The sequence below is a fragment of the Octopus sinensis genome, linkage group LG18, assembly GCF_006345805.1.
Source record: "Octopus sinensis linkage group LG18, ASM634580v1, whole genome shotgun sequence".
NCBI classification, from domain to species: domain Eukaryota; kingdom Metazoa; phylum Mollusca; class Cephalopoda; order Octopoda; family Octopodidae; genus Octopus; species Octopus sinensis.
The window spans coordinates 44709405-44729404 of NC_043014.1; the positions used below are offsets into that span (position 1 = coordinate 44709405).

The 20000-nt window shown below is 38.8% G+C and overlaps 1 protein-coding gene across 2 annotated transcripts in view; it reads left to right on the top strand.

Moving 5' to 3' along the window:
* Positions 1 to 20000, top strand: part of LOC115221399 — a 25837-nt gene that overhangs the window by 5210 nt on the left and 627 nt on the right. For both annotated transcript variants that reach the window (XM_036510955.1, XM_036510956.1), the window contains exons 2-7: positions 1948 to 2089; positions 6469 to 6564; positions 10497 to 10756; positions 13163 to 13295; positions 15252 to 15490; positions 17979 to 18126. In XM_036510955.1, the coding sequence (XP_036366848.1) occupies positions 1984 to 2089; positions 6469 to 6564; positions 10497 to 10756; positions 13163 to 13295; positions 15252 to 15490; positions 17979 to 18126 (982 nt within the window). In that variant the 5' untranslated portion in view covers positions 1948 to 1983. The remainder of the gene's footprint in view (positions 1 to 1947; positions 2090 to 6468; positions 6565 to 10496; positions 10757 to 13162; positions 13296 to 15251; positions 15491 to 17978; positions 18127 to 20000) is intronic.

Genomic DNA, 20000 nt, shown 5'->3' on the forward strand with positions numbered 1-20000 from the left:
GTTGGTTGTTGTATAGTTTTATTGATGCTTTTCTTTTTTCAATTAATATTTTAGTATTCATCATCATCATCATCATCATCATCATCGTTTAACGGTCGTTTTCCATGCTAGCATGGGTTGGACGGTTCAATCAGGGTCCGGAAAGCCAGGAGGCTGGATGCCCTTCCTAACGCCAACCACTCCATGAGTGTAGTGGGTACTTTTTATGTGCAACCGGCACAGGTGCCAGGGGAGGCTGGCAACGGCCACGATTGGTTGGTGCTTTTTACGTGCCACCGGCACGGAAGCCAGTCAAGGCGACGCCGGTATCGGCCACATTTGAGTGGTGCTTTTTACGTGCCACCGGCACAGGTATCACAACTACAATTTCCATTTGATTTTTGTTTTGATGTTGATGTACTTGACTCAATAGGTCTCCTCAAGCACAGCAGATCACCCTACTATCCAAGGTAAGCACAGTAGGCCATCCTGCGATCTAAGGTACTTTGGATGGGCTGGGGCTGCTATGTGAAGCTGGTACAGGAAACAGCCATGAACTCACGTTATTTGTCGGGTCTTCGCATGAATATTTGAATATATTAATATTTGAATATTGATACTGATTTCAAATTTTGGTACAAGCCCAGCAATTTCGGGTGAGCATGCCAGCATGGAAGGAGGACATTAAACAATGATGATGATAATTGAGTCAGTGTTACATTTACTCCACCACATTAGCATTTCTATTTAGATTTTTTTTAATGCTAATTAGTTTTTTGTTAATGTTAACATTAAATATGTTAACATCAAATCAAACTATTGTTTTGCATGCAGATGGCATCCCTAGGCAATTAAATTTACATTTTGATATATCTAAATGTTTTTGTTACTCTTTACTCTTTTACTTGTTTCAATCATTTGACTGTTGCCATGCTGGAGCACCGCCTTTAGTCGAGCAAATCAACCCCAGGACTTATTCTTTGTAAGCTTAGTACTTATTCTATCGGTCTCTTTTGCCAAACCACTAAGTTACGGGGATGTAAACACACCAGCATCGGTTGTCAAGCGATGTTGGGGGGATAAACACAGACACACAAACATACACACACACATACATATATATATACACATATATATACGACAGGCTTCTTTCAGTTTCCGTCAACCAAATCCACTCACAAGGATTTGGTCAGCCTGAGGCTATAGTAGAAGACACTAGTCCAAGGTACCACGCAGTGGGACTGAACCCGGAACCATGTGGTTGGTAAGCAAGCTACTTACCACACAGTATTAATATTATAAATATCTTATAAAATAACCAAAATTTTTGCAAAATCTGTTTTTGTTATTTCATAAAAACTGTACTTCAAAACGCTATTGAAACTCCAACGTCTGGCAGCTGACTTGGCAGACACCCATAAAATTATTAACCATCTTTCAAACAATAACTCTGAGCACCTTTTCAAACTCCACCTGTCTAACACCCGTGGACATGTTTACAAAGTCAGAAAACAGCACAGCTCCCATGACTTTTGGAAACATTTTTTCACGCTAAGAGCTGCTGAAGCATGGAACAAACCACCAGTATCTGTTGTTAGTTGTCGGAGCACTGCATCCTTCAAAACTTCCATGCTTCCTGATATTCGCCAACACTACACCTGATTTTCTCCCCTCCATGCACACGCAAGCATGTATCTGATTCATACACTGTTCACTTTCCAGACATTTGTACATTACTGCATATGCGTTATGCGCACTTTTGACAAGTTGTGGTGCACCTGAGCACTGTATACAGTAATTCATTATATATTCATAGATTTTGCAGTAACAATGAGACAATTTCACAGGAATTTCATGGTAAACTATTGAAACACATTTCTTTTGAATGAGCTTCTACTTCTTGTTAATTCCATCTTTAACAAATGTCAATCTATTATTCCATTTACTGAATAAATTATCTTTTTTCAGAAGTTCAGAAATTTTATGCTGTTTTTTTAAAAAAAGATGACTAAATTGCTGAAGAGCTGCACATGGAAAATAGTGTCCTTTTTTGTTCTGTTGCACCCTATTGCGATTTGTGGCACCAAAACAGCTATCAGAGAGACAACAGGTAATAGTAAAGGCTTTGATAAATCATTATATTTCTGTATTTATGAGATGAATTGTGAAACAGATCTTATGAGACTAAGATGTCGTAGTTTAACAAAAACTGATACAGTGGAAGTTGCTATAAGAATAATTCAGATTTAACTCTTTCGTTACCAAATTTCCAAAGGAATATACTGACTTTGATTCAACAAATTTGGAACATAACAAAAAAATACAGTAAAATAATTTTTTTTTTTACATTATTTACATTATTTACATTTGACGGATATTTGTCCTCATCTTGTCTGTTATTAACACAACATTTCGGCTGATATACCCTCCAGCCTTCTTCAGGTGTCCTAAGGTATTCTTCGATGTTGTTATTATTATTATTATTATTATTATTGTTGTTGTTGTTGTTGTTGTTGTTGTTCAGGTCACTGCTTGGAATCAAACTTGGAATCTTGGGGTTTGTAGCCCGAGTTCTTAACCACTATGCTCTTAACCATGGCATATGACATAGTGGTTAAGAGCAAGGGCTACTGACCCCAAGATTCCGAATTCGATTCCAAGCAGTGACCTGAATGATAATAATAATAATAATGATAATTATAATGATAATAATAATAATAATAACATCAAAGAATACCTTAGGAATGAGAACCCAGGTTCAAAATTTCCCCAAGACACCTGAAGAAGGCTGGAGGGTATACCAGCTGAAATGGTGTGTTAACAACAAACAAGATGAGGACAAATATCCATCGAATGTAAATAATTTAATAATATAAATAATGTACATAATTCCTCATCTCTTAAATATAGAACTGAATTCTTTTTTTTATTGTTAAGCTGATGTTTGGAACACAAATTAACATGAATTTTTGATGGACGGTTCTTCCATTTAAATCAGTTTAAAACAGAACATTTCTATCATGGAACCAGAAGCAGTCTCATTTGTGTTGGTATCAAAAAGTTTAAAGAAATAAATAAACAAAATATGGCATCAAAACATAAAAATAAGTAAAATGAAGTCATTATTTGATCCATCTTCATTGCTCTTTTTCTGTTTATGTTGAACTGCATTAAAATATTAGTTTAACCCTGTAGCATAAATTGTTATAAATGTTGGCAAAATGCCAGCAATTTTAGAGGGTGAACAATAGCCATTTACATGAAGGGATGAAAGGTAAAGTTAACCTCAGTGATATTTGAACACAGAATGTAAAAAACTAGAAGAAAAACTTCATTCAACATTTTAGCCCTTTCATTACCAACCCGGCTGAAACCGGCTCTGGCTCTGAGTACAAATGTCTTGTTTTCATAAGTTTTGAATTAAAATCTTCCACCAAACCTTAGTCACAATTTATGTTCCTTTTCAAACTCCATCTGTCTAACACCCGTGGACATGTTTACAAAGTCAGAAAACAGCACAGCTCCCATGACTTTCAGAAACATTTTTTCTCTCTAAGAGTTGCTGAAGCATGGAACAAACTGCCAGCATCAGTTGTTAGTTGTCGGAGCACTACATCCTTCAAAGCTTCCATGCTTCCTGAGATTTGCCTACACTACACCTGATTTTCTTCCCTCCATACACACGCAAGCATGTATCTGACTCATACACTGTTCACTTTCCAGACATTTGTACATTACTGCATATGCTTTATACACACTTCTGACAAGTTGTGGTGCACCTGAGAACTGTGTACAATAATTTCATTATTTATTATAACACTAGCTCAATGATAACTAAGTTATTTTACTAAATTCTTTGTTATATTTAAAGTAATTGAAAGAAACAGAGAGCTTCTCCAAATAAATACAGTAACGAATGGATTAAATATATAATAGAGAAACAGTTCTTAACCCTTTCAATACCAACCCGGCTGAAACCACCTCTGGTTCTGTAGTACAAATGTCTTGTTTTCATAAGTTTTGAATTAAAATCTTCCACCAAACCTTAGTCACAATTTATGTTCCTAACACTAGCTGAATGATAACTAAGTTATTTTGCTAAATTCTTCGTTTTATTTAAGATTAATTGAAAGAAACACAGAGCATCTCAACAGAAATATGGTAACGAAAGGGTTGATGTTACCAGCCCACCACCTTAAGCCTCATAGCATTAATAATACTTCAAAAATCTTAATGGCATGATGGATGTGTGTTTAAGTAGCTTGCTATAAAACCCTGTGGTTTTCAATTCAGTCCCACTGTATGATACTTTGAGTGTGCGCTTTTGACCATAGCCTCAGCCTAGCCAATGCCTTAATAGAGAAATTTGATAGAAGCCCATTGTATATGTCTGCATGTGTATCCCTTCCTAATGTATATTAGTTTCAAGTTTTGGCACAAGGCCAACAATTTTGGGAGAAGGGGCCCCTCCATACACATGCAAGCATGTATCTGACTCATACACTGTTCACTTTCCAGACATTTGTAGATTATTGCATATGCTTTATATGCACTTTTAACAAGTTGTGGTGCACCTGAGCACTGTATACAATAATTTCATTATATATCCATAGATTTTGTAGTAACAATGAGACAATTTCACAGGAATTTCATGGTACTTATTTTATTGATCCTAAAAGGATGAAAGGCAAAGTCAGCCTCAACAGAACTTGAACTCAATGTAAACAGGACAATATGCTGCTGAAGATTTCTTCCAGCATCATAACAGTTCTGCCAGCTTGCTGCCTTTCTCTTGTTAATGTATATTAGCCAGAAATGTACACATCAGCAAGAAAACCAATAAACCAATACGTTCAGACAAAAATACTGTGTAGTATTTATTTTGCCTGCGTTGCACAAACTCTCCTCTCATCACTCTTACCATCAGAAAGTGAATGAGCTGATGATTGGTTCGTTGAGACCTTTAACCAATGATGCCATTTTCATAAAGTGAATAAATTAAATATTTTGATATGTTAATATATGAAAGACAAAATGATGCAGCTAAGATAAACTTGACATCTTTCCCATGAATTCTACAGCATCACACCCTGGGCAAGTGTCTTCCACTATAGCTCAGGGTGAACCAAAGCTTTGTGATTGGATCTGGTAGATGGAAACTGAAAAAAACCTGTCGTGTGTGTGTCTGTATTACTATTTTCTTGTCTTAACTTCATATGAGAATTGTAAACAAGTGTCACCATCATGCAAGTGGTGTCCTAAGTTTCCAATCTCCTATGGAAAGATGTCTAATGATGGAGAAATGTTACCTTACCTGGAAACAGGCAAGGGTCGGCAACAGGAAGGGCATCCATCTGTAAAAAATCCACCTCAGCAAATTCCGTCCAACCCATGTGAGCATGGAAAAGTGGATACTAAAATAATAATGATGATGATAATGGTGACGTTGATAATGATGAAAGATAGTATATCAATGAAGTTAGGTATTGATAGTTTAAACAAATGGTTTATCCAACAGCAACACATCTATGAATACAATTTCTGACGTATCCAAAGCATTACACAGCAAATATGTGACAGAATCATTCATTTGAACAGAACTTTATCTTTGTATATTTGAGAACAAACAGAAATATAATATAACAATCCCCGTGGTTTGGCAAAAGAGACTGATAGAATAAGTACTAGGCTTACAAAGAATAAGTCCTGGGGTCGATTTGCTCGACTAAAGGCGGTGCTCCAACATGGCCACAGTCAACTGACTGAAACAAGTGAAAGAGTAAAAGAGTAAAGAGTATGCAAATACAATAAGTACAATAAGGCATATGTATGTCAAAGGAAGACATAGTTATGTACTAAAAGACATAGGTAGATTAACGATAATAGACAAGTGTTTTACAGTAAGATGTTGATTTACATGAATAACTAATCAAATGGATGGAGATTATAGCATGTTCCTTTCACTTAGTGACTCGTTCTAAAAACATCTTTAAATATCACTTCTTTAACTACAATTAACAGAGACCTACCATATTAACAGACACCCACCATATTCTGAGCGCCTTGTTTCCCTGGGCATGGATTCACTGAAGCTCCGGCGTCTAGCGACGGACTTGGTAAACACCCACAAAGTTATCAACCACCTCACCAACAACAACACTGAACACCTTTTTGATCTCCATGTGTCTAACACACGTGGACATGCCTACAAAGTCAGAAAACAACACAGCTCCCATGACTTTCGGAAACATTTTTTCACACTCAGGGTTGCTGAAGCGTGGAATAAACTGCCTGCATCAGTTGTTGACTGCCATGACACTGCATCCTTTAAGGCCCTCATGCTTCCCGAAATCCGTCGAAACTACACCTGATTATATATACACTTTAGATGAGTTGTAGTGCACCTGAGCACTGTACACAATTATTATTATTATTATTATTATTATATTATTATTATATAGATACGAATTATTTCTTCTTTTACTGTAGCTATCAACAACAGTACAACATCTTTGGATGCAGCCTATGATATATCCAAATTATCACAAAGCAAGTATGTGGCACAAACACCGTACATACAGAACTGTAAGTATTTTTGCATATTTGATAATAGATATAGAGATATGATATAACTAAAAAAAAGTAAAAGTCAGCTTCCCATTATGTCGTATGAAGTATATTATGGTTTTTAACACAATATGTCTATAAAAGGGTTTTTTTCCAGATGAAAACCACAGCTTCTGTCATTTCAACTCTCTCTCTATCCACTCAGTTGAAGTCGACTCTCGGTCACTTGTTGGATCAGTGTCCTCCAGTCAGTTCTATCCTTCTTTCAGATTGGCTATGTCCATTCTGGTATCACTCTTGATGGTGTCAAGCCAGCAGGTTCTTGGTCGGCCTCTTCCTCTCTTTCCACTGACCATTCCGAGCATGATGTCCTTCTCCAGGGATTTTCTCTACATAATATGACCGAAATATGCCAATCTATGCTTGGAACATGAGAACCTACACACATCCATTAAATATATTGAATTGACAGAAATTTTTTTTTACTAAAGACTTGCTTCTATTGCATGATTCAAATTTTTCAGCTTATGCCAAGCCTTTGCAAACCATCTTATACCATGTGACTGACCAAACTATCAGATGTTGTTACACATCGTTGGTCACAATGCACTTTGTATCATTTTTGCCTTCGAAAGATGCCACCCCGCTGGTTAGATGAGCAGGCCAACATTCCCTACTGACCAAAAGGGGGACTGGTGCAACATGAAATGAAGTGTTTTGCTCAAGAACACAATGCACTGTCCGGTCTGGGAATCAAACCCATGATTGCTAGATTGTGGATTCGATCCTGGGAATTGAACCCACAATCTAGCAATCATGAGTGAAACACCCTAACCACTAGGTCACATGCCTTCACATAGTATATACACCATGACATGAGTATGTGACACTGGTAAGCCACAACAGTGGTGAAATATAATATCTGTCACTCTCACAGTTACTTCTGAGGCGATTTCATTTCACCTGGATCTATGACAACTTGTGTTTTAATACAATACATTTATAAAGGGTTTTTCTTGGATGAAAACCACAGCATGTGTGCATGTATGTACGGATGTGTGTGTGTGTGTGTGTTTGTGTGTGCATATGCATGTGTATATGCATGTGTGTGTATATATATGCATAAATATATGCATATATATGTGTGTGTGTGTGTGGTGTGTGTGTGTGTGTGTGGTGTGTGTGTGTATATATATTTATATAGACATGGTGGTTGGTTGGTTGGCATCCTTTTTGTCTCGGGAGACAACAGAGTTGCGCATACACGCACATACATACACATACATGCACATATATACATATATCTATGCATATATATACACACACATATACACATATATATATGCATACACAATTACACACACACACATACACACACACACATACACACACACACATACACACACACACATACACACACACACAGCTCCATTCAAACAAATGAACTTTTAATCAATTCTAACATGATGCTCAATAATTAATTACTTATATATGTAAAACTTAATTCTCTCGCCGCTTCACCAACTCTGGGAATCACTGATCGGATAGTTACGAAGCTTGACTACTGACCCCATGGTCACAAATTCAAACCTTACGACAGGCAAAGTTCATTACTATGTTTACCCTATGGAAGCACTCTGTCGGTTATAACGACGAGGGTTCCGGTTGATCCGAATCAACGGAACAGCCTGATCATGAAATTAACGTGTAAGTGGCTGAGCACTCCACAGACACGTGCACCCTTAACGTAGTTCTCGGGGATATTCAGCATGACACAGAGAGTGACAAGGCCGGCCCCTTGAAATACAGGTACAACAGAAACAGGAAGTAAGAGTGAGAGAAAGTTGTGGTGAAAGAGTACAGCAGGGATCACCACCATCCCCTGCCGGAGCCTCGTGGAGCTTTTAGGTGTTTTCGCTCAATAAACACTCACAACGCCCGGTCTGGGAATCGAAACTGCGATCCTATGACCGCGAGTCCGCTGCCCTAACCACTGGGCCATTGCGCCTCCACTATGTTTACCCTAATGCATCGCGAACAATACACACTACACATACTTTTTCAATGAAAGGCAGGAATTATTTAATGGTAAACAAAGATACCTTGCAAACATACAAAATTTCTGAAAGCCATTCCACTTAATACAAGCAGAGATGCATTGATATAAAAAAAGGGCAAAAGAAAATTACTCTCCCCAGACACAACAGAATAAATTAAATATTTTGATATGTTAATATATGAAAGACAAAATGATGCAGCTAAGATAAACTTGACACCCCTCCATTAATTCCACAGCAATATATATATATATATATATATATATATATATGTATATATATATATATATATATGTATATATATATATATATGTATATATATATATATATATATATATATATATATATATGGGAAAGCATTGGACTACTATTAAGTTTCTTCAGCTTGAAGATTTTACTGTCATGAAAATGTAGTGACGCCTGGTTCCAGATGCCATTTTGGGATTTTCATCCATGCATGTGCAGGGATTAGAGCCTTACGGAAGGCCTGCCGGAAGCCCCTTCTGCGCACGCACAGTCATCATTTTTTTCTTTTTTATGTAAATATTGTGGAAAAATGTGTTAGGAAGGTACTTTACATCTGGAGGGCTAAGCTAAGCTAAAATTGATTATATTTTTTCCCTTGTAACTGTTTGTTCAGCAAATTTAGTTTCTCAAATATACCTGAAAGGTAAACTATGTCACATTTGACAGCTGGAATTTCTTCTCCAAGCTGCTTACCATCCAGAAACACTACAACACTGTTCCAAAGTTCAATAAAAGGATGCAGGTAGTTATAATAATAATAATAATAATAATAATAATTGTGTACAGTGCTCAGGTGCACTACAACTCATCTAAAGTGTATATATAATCAGGTGTAGTTTCGGCGGATTTCGGAAAGCATGAGGGCCTTAAAGGATGCAGTGTCATGGCAGTCAACAACTGACGCAGGCAGTTTATTCCATGCTTCAGCAACTCTGAGCGTGAAAAAATGTTTCCGAAAGTCATGGGAGCTGTGTTGTTTTCTGACTTCGTAGGCATGTCCACGTGTGTTGGACACATGGAGATCAAAAAGGTGTTCAGTGTTGTTGTTGGTGAGGTGGTTGATAACTTTGTGGGTGTTTACCAAGTCCGTCGCCAGACGCCGGAGCTTCAGTGAATCCATGCCCAGGGAAACAAGGCGCTCAGAATATGGTAGGTGTCTGATGGAGGGTATGCATTTGGTTATCCTTAGACATCTTTTATCAAGCGAGAAAAGTTGAACATCAAAGTTAACCTTGGTAAGATTTGAACTCAGAGAGCAGAAAGCGGGAAAAAAAAAATATCAGAAGGCATTTTATCCAACACAGTAATGACTTTGCTGCCAATTTCCCACCTTTTATGAGAGGATTAGTTTAATTTGATTTAATACCTTTGGATTGACCCAGTTAGCTACCAGCCTTCCCCTTTACAAAAATTAGTCTTAAACCTATTTTAAAGAAATAAATGTTTCTTTGTGTGTTGGCGTGTGTGAGTGTGTGTGTGTGTATGTGTGTGTGTCTGTGTGTTGTGTGTGTGTGTGTGTGTGTCTGTGTGTGTGTGTGCGTGTCTCTGTGTGTGTGTGTCTGTGTGTGTGTGTGTCTGTGTGTGCATTTGTGTGTGTGTGTGTGTGTGTGTCTGTGTGTGTGTCTGTGTGTGCGTGCGTGCGTGTGTGTCTGTGTGTGTGTCTGTGTGTGCGTGCATGTGTGTGTGTAAATCTGTGCATGGATAATGAGAGAAAAAATATGATGTATGTCAGCATGTGTAAACTGCATAACGTGTATTGAACAGCCATACACACAACCTTATATGTAATCTGCTAATATAACCACATATGATGAATGACAATACATCCTTTTCTCATTTGAATGACTTATATCACTTTCATCACAGACTCAATAGCATATGCAGGTCAATGCGGAGACTACTTTTTGGTGCCACCAAACTGTACCTATGAAGTATCGGTCAACTTTGGTATTCATGAACAGGATCTTGGCAGCCTCTACTGTGTTCTCACGTTTCTGGCACTCGGAGGGCCCAGGAGGAAGTTTTGCCTTAATATTACCAAAATCCATCTCACAGAAGACATGGACATCTATGTTTTCGAAGGTGAAAATATGGAATATCCTGAACTCTACCAACATATCATTCGGGTAAGAATTTCTATTTCCCTCAATTATTTTCACCATCAGCATTTTTTTAGCACTTCCTCTGCTAGTATAGGTTCTATTAGGTTTGCACCAATAGCATAGCTGTTGGGTGAGATGAAGGAGCAGTCCACGCTGGGTGATGCTTTTATAGAAGCAAAGAGCATTTTTGGGACTGCTGCACAGGAAACAGATGAGGTTTTTGTTTGTTCCTTCTCAAGCCACGCCTGGTTCATATGACCAGTTTCCCAGTTTCCTTGGTGTATAGGTTCCCCACCAGGATGGGACGCCAGTCCATTGCAGGTGAGCTGCAAGATGCAGGAGGAAAGAGTGAGAGAAAGTTGTGGCGAAAGAGTCAGCAGAAGTTCTCCATTACCTTCAGCCAGAGCCGCATGGAGCTTAGGTGTTTCACTCATAAACACACACATTGCCCGGTCTGAGATTCGAACCCATGATCCCTCAATCATAAGTCCGCTGCTCTAACCACTAGGCCATGTGCCTCCACGGACAGATGGGGTGGGGACACCCAAGGGCTGCCCTGGATGGCCAACACTCAAGCTATGTTACTGATTTGCATTGTAGGACATCACCATCTTTGTGATCATGTGTCATCTCATCTGAGAGACCAAACTTCTTGAAATCTGTTTCACCATTTCTTTTTCTTGTTTTTGCCTTGATCTTAAACTCTGCTTTTCAATCATGATGATAATACACATCTGACAAAGGTTCATAAATAATCATTTCATTTTTCTCCAGCTTCCACAAAAAATATCTTCATCCAATGCCTGTCTCACTAAACAGCCTCATGCTTCCTAAACACACTTTATACAGCCTGCCTTTTTGCACACAGAGAGAACCACTTTGTCAGAAACAGAGGTAATAATAATCCACTGAATTCCATCTGCTACTTTCACTTTTACCCTATCATCTATATTTTCACTACAACTCTGTAACATTTAATTATATCACCTGAGCAGTAGATACATTTTGCATTTAGTTTTTACATGATTTTTTTCCCTTTCTAGCATTGTTTCTTTTTATATTCTAGAAAGACAAAAAGTAGTCACAGTAGCTTTCTTAGACATGGTTAGTAAGAGGAATCTCATGGTCAGTTGCCTTGTGCAGATTTCTGAGATATAACATCATTATCAATATCATTTAATGTCCACTTTACAATGCTTGTATGAGTCAGACGCAGTTTATAGGGGCAGATTTTCTATAACGGGATGCCCCACTTGTCATCAACCTTTACCTGTTTACAAGTAAGATAATATTTACCCATGGTTAGGTTTTTCATGAAAGACCAGAAATGAACAACAGCACTTGTACGATGGTGGTGCTTGTTTACAACGATGATGTCAAGACAGCCGTACATACACACATGAGCTTCTTTCAGTTTCCAATTACAAAAACTAATGCAACATATATATATATGGGAAAGCATTGGACTACTATTAAGTTTCTTCAGCTTGAAGATTTTACTGTCATGAAAATGTAGTGATGCCTGGTTTCAGATGCCATTTTGGGATTTTCATCCACGGAAGGCCTGCCAGAAGCCCCTTATGTGCACACGCAGTCATCAACAGCTGCTAGGCTTGACCACTATTCTCTCTCTTCGCCCCAGCTGCCGGCTGAGCCAGACACAACTAGACCAGCTCCGTGTGGCTGGAATTCTGAAGACGATCCACGACTTCGGCAAATCTGTGAAGGATGCTTTCACAATTGTGATTAAACCAACCACCAAGTCCACTTTCCAAAAGTGCTGCACAATGAGACTGAACCCAAAGCCACTTGGTTGCAAAGCAAGCTTCTTAACCACACAGCCATGCCTGTACCTGCAAATAAGTTACACAACTAAACACAATAAGGTTTAGGTATAAGAGAGGCTGTGTGGTAATTAGCTTGCGTACCAACCACATGGTTCCGGGTTCAGTCCCACTGAATAGCATCTTGGGCAAGTGTCTTCTACTATAGCCTCGGGCTGACCAAAGCCTTGTGAGTGGATTTGGTAGACGGAAACTGAAAGAAGCCCGTCGTATATATGTCGTATACATGTATATATATGTATGTATATATATGTATATATATGTTTGTGTGTGTGTGTATGTTTCTGTGTTTGTCTTTGTCTCCCCAACATTGCTTGATAACTGATGCTAGTGTGTTTACATCCCCGTAACTTAGCGATTTGGCAAAAGGGAACGATAAAATAAGTATTAGGCTTACAAAGTCCTGGGGTCGATTTGCTCGATAAAGGCAGTGCTTCAGCATGGCCACAGTCAAATGACAGAAACAAGTAAAAGAGCAACCTAACACGTTACAAAAGATCCACTCCATCTCCCCTTTCATTTCTATATCTTCTGTCTCAGCTACAAATTAATACAAAGTCATTTCTTGCCTGTCCCTTATTTTCAGCACTTAACCAACAAAGAGGGACCACAGATATTCTGCACCAACACAAACACCCTCAGTGTTCGGTTCGAGTACCCAATCCTAAAAGGCAGTCTCTCTCCTGACGTGGAATTCAAAGTCATACCAACAGATGATGGTCAGTTCTTTTTACATTAATAACACAATACGCAGTTGTTTATTTTTTCTTGAGTGGGAGACACATCATGCAACCCAGTTTAACACTACCTCCTGACCCTCAGATCACTTTAGCAGAGTTTGCTGTGTTGCAGGCCATTGGGACCAAGCTTCCTGCACTCACTTCCAACACACATCATCTCTCTCTCTCTCTCTCTCTCTCTTTCTCTCTCTCTCTCCTCTCTCTCTCTCTCTCTCTTACCCTTTCTCTAGCTACTGGAGCATGATGTGTTGTGTATTCTTTTACTCAGATTAGAGACCTAGCCAAGGCTAACTTGTGAGCGAGTGAATTCAACCAAAGGCACCCAAGGACCAAGTGTTAGTGTTAAAATGAGCAAAAGATTGTATCTGTACAAATAGTTTATGAACTAATAATACACACACACACACACACACACACCACAACCACCACCACCACCACCACCACCACCACCATTGCCATTATCATCATCATCATTTTATGTCTGCATTCTATAGAACGGAAACAAGACACTCATAATCATGACGTGTTTCCATGACAGTAAAATCTTCAAGCTGAAGAAACTTAATAGTAATCCAATGATTTCCCATATATTTTTTTTTTTGCATTAGCTTTTGTTATTTATTTACAATAAAAGAAATAGTCTTGACTTCAGCCACCTTGAATCATCACAAAGGCCTAGAACTCTGAGCTTGCAGAGCTTCATATCAGCAGCAATCCGGGCCATTTTTTCATTTTCAAACACGATCCTGATGTTCCATATTCCAGCCACAAGGTTGTCCTTGGTGAGAGGAGATTGTTCAACATCAAAGCTTCCTTTTGGTTTTCACTACATTGCTTCATATGCAGTCTATGAAGATTACCTTTCCTTACCAAGATCAGTTTTACATGACCTCTTGGTGTTTCAGTAACAGCATAAAAAATTGATAGTGAAGGGTGGGATTAACTATGGTAGAGTTATAAGAAATAATACTCCTTTCTACTAAAGGCACAAGGCCTGAAATTTTGTGGGAAGGAACTAGTTGATTACATCAACACCAGTGTTTCACAGGTAATAAATTTATTGACACCAAAAGGACGAAAGACAAAGTCAACCCCAGTGGATTTTTAAACTCAGAATATAGCAACGGGTGAAATACCGTAGTGGAGGCACATGGCCTAGTGGGTAGAGCAGCGGACTCACAGTCGAGGGATCACGGGTTTGAATCTCAGACCGGGCGATGTGTGTGTTTATGAGCGAAACACCTAAGCTCCAAGCATCTCCAGCAGAAGGTAATGGCGAAACTTCTGCTGACTCTTTCACCACAACTTTCTCTCACTCTTTCCTCTTGCATCTTGCAGCTCACCTGCGATGGACCGGCGTCTCGTCCAGGTGGGGAACCTATACGCCAAGGAAACCGGGAAACCGGCTCTTATGAGCCAGGCATGGCTCGAGCAGGCTCACGGTCGAGGGATCACGGGTTTGAATCTCAGACCGGGCAATGTGTGTGTTTATGAGCGAAACACCTAAGTTCTACGCGGCTCCGGCAGAAGGTAATGGCAAACTTCTGCTGACTCTTTTGCCACAACTTTCTCTCACTCTTTCCTCTTGCATCTTGCAGCTCACCTGCGATGGACCGGCGTCTCGTCCAGGTGGGGAACCTATACGCCAAGGAAACCGGGAAACCGGCCCTTATGAGCCAGGCATGGCTCGAGAAGGAACAAACAATGGGTGAAATACTGCTACGGATTTCGTCCAGCATGCTAACAATAAAAGAAATGAAAACTTCAGATGCACCACATCAAGGGCAATGGAGTATTTTTTAGCTTTATTTTTTACTCTTTGGCTTCATGCAAATTTTTCATAGTACCAGCTTGGAAATAAACCTTGAAGATCCATCTTGCCTATAACTGGTAGATCTAATAAACTAAAAGTCTACAGCTCTTTTTTTTTTTCAGTGGTACTCATGAAAGGAAATGACTGCTTCAAGAACTTTGAAATGGACAATCAAAGCTTCTACCGAGTAGTAACCTGGCCGGACAGTACTGAACATCATGCATCCTGGGGTGGTTGTTTCTTGACCTTTGTGCGTGAATCATCAGGAACGATGTGTGTACAGTTCTTGAACTTCTACATTGGAAAAGACAGCATTGACGTCAGCCTTACATTTTTGGTTGGAGACAACATCCCGATGATGGTAAATATTCCGTTAATATCTCTTTTTTTATCTTCCACTTATTTCAGTCAATGGGGTGTAACCTATTTCTTTACTACCCACAAGGGGCTAAATACGGAGGGGACAAACAAGGACAGACAAATGGATCAAGCCGATTATATCGACCCCAGTGCACAACTGGCACTTAATTTATCGACCCCGAAAGGATGAAAGGCAAAGTCGACCTCGGCGGAATTTGAACTCAGAACGTAATGGCAGACGAAATACGGCGACGCATTTCACCCGGCGTGCTAACGTTTCTGCCAGCTCGCCGCCTTAATGGGGTGTAATGATGCTGGGGGCACCACATTGAAGGGCCTTAGTCAAACAGTTCGACCCCAGTATTTATTTTTAAAGTGTGATATTTATTCTATTAGTCTCTCTTGCTGAACTGCTAAGTTACTGGGGATTTAAACAAACCAACACCAGTCATCAAACTCACACACACACATATATATGATGGGCTTCCACACAGTTTCCATCTATCAAATTCGCTTACAAGATATTGATCAATCCTGAGTTAGAGTAAAAGATACTTGTCTAAGGGACCATGCAGTGGAACTGAACCTAAAACCATGTGGTTGCTAAGTGAGCTTCTTAACTATGCAGCCATGCCTGCACCTATGTAGAAAAATAGGGTTTTCCCTTTTTTACTAAATAGATAGTTACAAGCCCACACATTCATCTAGACAGCCATGGTTTCCTCTACACCAACTGGCTAGTTAGAGTTCACATTATACACAAATAAACATGTAGTGTTCATTGTAGCAGCAATATTCAGCCACCACCAATGTCGCGATTCACTAGAATGTTACCCATAGCTTCTGATGATTCGCGACTTTGCATGGAAAGAATATTACCCATGTGATCAACAAACTCTGACCAATCACAACTTCACATGGAATAGGCTTCAGTGATAATTTCAACTTCTAATATAAAAAATAATAATAATAATAATTGTGTACAGTGCTCAGGTGCACTACAACTCATCTAAAGTGTATATATAATCAGGTGTAGTTTCGGCGGATTTCGGAAAGCATGAGGGCCTTAAAGGATGCAGTGTCATGGCAGTCAACAACTGATGCAAGCAGTTTATTCCATGCTTCAGCAACTCTGAGCGTGAAAAAATGTTTCCGAAAGTCATGGGAGCTGTGTTGTTTTCTGACTTTGTAGGCATGTCCACATGTGTTGGACACATGGAGATCAAAAAGGTGTTCAGTGTTGTTGTTGGTGAGGTGGTTGATAACTTTGTGGGTGTTTACCAAGTCCGTCGCCAGACGCCGGAGCTTCATTGAATCCATGCCCAGGGAAACAAGGCACTCAGAATATTCTGAGCCCTTGAATCAATATAAAATTGACACACATGCAACTATCAGACCAGACAGGGAGTTTTGGGATGAAGTATAGAGGGAGCATGAGATCACATGGCAGTGAACTATCTGTGACAACAACACAGAGCTGACATCAACATAATGAACTATTGGTGACAGCAACACAATGACTAGAAGTTAAGTTTTTGAATACCGTTACAATTCCACCAAGAACAATAATACCCAAACTCTCTCAACATTCATCATTCATAGTAACAGCAGTATTTGTCTTTTGCTTGTCTTTCTCTTTTACTCTTTTACTTGTTTCAGTCATTTGACTGTGGCCATGCTGGAGCACCGCCTTTAGTCGAGCAAATCGACCCCAGGTCTTATTCTTTGTAAGCCTAGTACTTATTCTATTGGTCTCTTTTGCCGAACCACTAAGTTACGAGGACGTAAACACACCAGCATCGGTTGTCAAGCAATGCTAGGGGGACAAACACAGACACACAAACACACACACATACATATACATATATATATACATATATACGACAGGCTTCTTTCAGTTTCCGTCTACCAAATCCACTCACAAGACTTTGGTCGGCCCGAGGCTATAGCAGAAGACACTTGCCCAAGATGCCACACAGTGGGACTGAACCCGGAACAGGGTGGATGCTACTGTAGCTTGTAGTCCTAGGAGAACAGCTTCTCTAGCTGGCTATTGACACACTTTCTGTGCCCTATCGGTATTTGCAAAGGGAAGCCATCCTTCCCATTGTCGACCTGACGTGATACGCATGGATCCAGGTTTATGGGTATTTACCCGTCATCAGCGCACGACAATCACCAGTCTTCGATGTGAAGGGGTCCCAGTGCAAATACATATATTCTTTTTCCAGTGATGAAAATCACTGATCTCGAAAAAGTGATAGGGCGCAGAAAGTGTGTCAATAGCCAGCTGGAGAAGATGTTCTCCTGGGGCTACAAGCTACAGTAGCATCCACCCTTAGTGGTTAGCCACATTGAAGTGGCAAATATACTTCACATTGTCGTGCAGCTACTGTTTATACCTCGTTCAGAGATTTATTATTGCTTAATAATAATAATAATAATAATAATAATAATAATAATCTTTGTTTCTTTATCATTATTTCCAGTCACTGAATGTCAACAGCAGTTTTCCAAATGCCACTTTTTGTACACCTACCAAACTTCTTTTTGTCGAATTGCGTCAAAAGGTTACATTTGTTAAGCAGTTAAGAGACTACAATTTTGTGTTTCTTGTCACTGCTGAAACCCTCGAAAGTAAGTAAATGTGACACTGTCTTTAGACAGCCAGTCGTTCATTCAGTTTTTTTTTTTCTCTCTACATCTATTTTTCCATGCTAGCTTGGGTTACATGAATATGTTACTGAGGCATTGCTTTACAGTCAGATGCCCCAGCTGTTACTAACCCTTATTTGTTTATTAACCCTTTCGTTACCAACCCGGCTGAAACAAACTCTGGCTCTGAGTACAAATGTCTTGTTTTCAATCGTTCTGAATTAAAATCTTCCACACCAAACCTTAGTCACAATTTATGTTCCTAACACTAGCTGAATGATAACTAAGTTATTTTACTAAATTCTTTGTTATATCTAAAATTAATTGAAAGAAACATAGAGCATCTCAAAATAAATACAGTAATGAAAAGGTTAAGTAAGGGATATTTTATCTCACACATCATCAAATGTGCAAAGCCAGTGGATGATTTGTTAACTTTGGGCAAGTGTAGATTGTACAATGCGTATGTGTGAACTGTGTTACTACAAGGTAGCGAGATATGAACACTGAATATGGATGATGTGCAAAAGTTAGAATGAAGCAAGCATGATCAACTGGATGTGTAATACTAGTCTGCATGAATGACGAGCCACAAGTGAGATAAGAAAAAAAATGGGCATAAGAGGAATTAAATGTAGTGTGCATACAAGTATATTGGTATAGATATGTAATGAGCAAGAATGGTGACAGATAGGTGAAGAAATGCTAGATTTATGTGAAAAGGACCAGCAGAAGAGGTAGTTCAAGGAAGGCATGGGCAGAAATGGTGAAAGCTGATCTTGGGATGTTGAACCTCGTGAAGATGACAAAGGTAAACAACAAGTGTTGGAATGATATATTGGTGAGTACTCTTCTAACTCATGCAAGCATGGGAAAATGGACATAAAATGATGAAAATGATAATGGTGATGAGGAGTACCTGGCAATTTAGGGAGTTGAACACAAAGCTCCTAAATATGAAAATAGTTGGGAGCTTATTCAGGGAAAGTTGAATCTACAATGTGTTAGTTGAACAATTACCTAGAAGTTCAATTATTAATTTCTTTAGTTTCTAGTAAGGAAGGGTATACATGTGTCAAAACCATTCCTCCACCCAGCTGACAGGAACTGGATGAATATGACATTTTTACTTTCTTCATGATCCTTCTCATTGGCAGGGTCCAATATCTTTATACATAACATCTTTTTCATATTTCTGTTGGTCATTTTCAGTCACCAAATATTCATTTAAAAATAGATTTTACACAAAACAAAGATTAATAAAACAAATATAGCACCTCCACCCATCACTTCTCCCAAATATTTTTTTTTCCTCTGTTCTGTTAAAAATAATCCGTTCTAGAAAGAAAACATCATATAACCCAGCTAAAAATGTGTTCCTCTCACAATATATTGATATAGAACTTGAAATGATGTTTGCATAAAGCAATTCTGTGTGTCACTACTAAATTGTCACAGTTCAAGCCATCACAAACCAAATCTATATATGTCTTTTTAACCCTTGTAAAATTGTAGGATAAATTTAACCCTTTTGATACCAACCCACTTGAGACCCCTACTTAAGTTCAATGGTACAAATTTTCTGTTTTAAAATTATCTAAATTAAAACTTTCCTTCATAATTTATGTTAATTTATGTGCTAAACACCTGTTAACCCTTTCATTACTGTATTTATTTTGAGATGCTCTGTGTTTCTTTCAATTACTTTAAATATAGCAAAGAATTTAGTAAAATAACATGTTTATCATTAAGCTACTGTTAGGAACATAAATTGTGACTAAGGTTTGGTGGAAGATTTTAATTCAGAACTTTTGAAAACAAAACATTTGTACTACAGAGCCAGAGCTGGTTTCAGG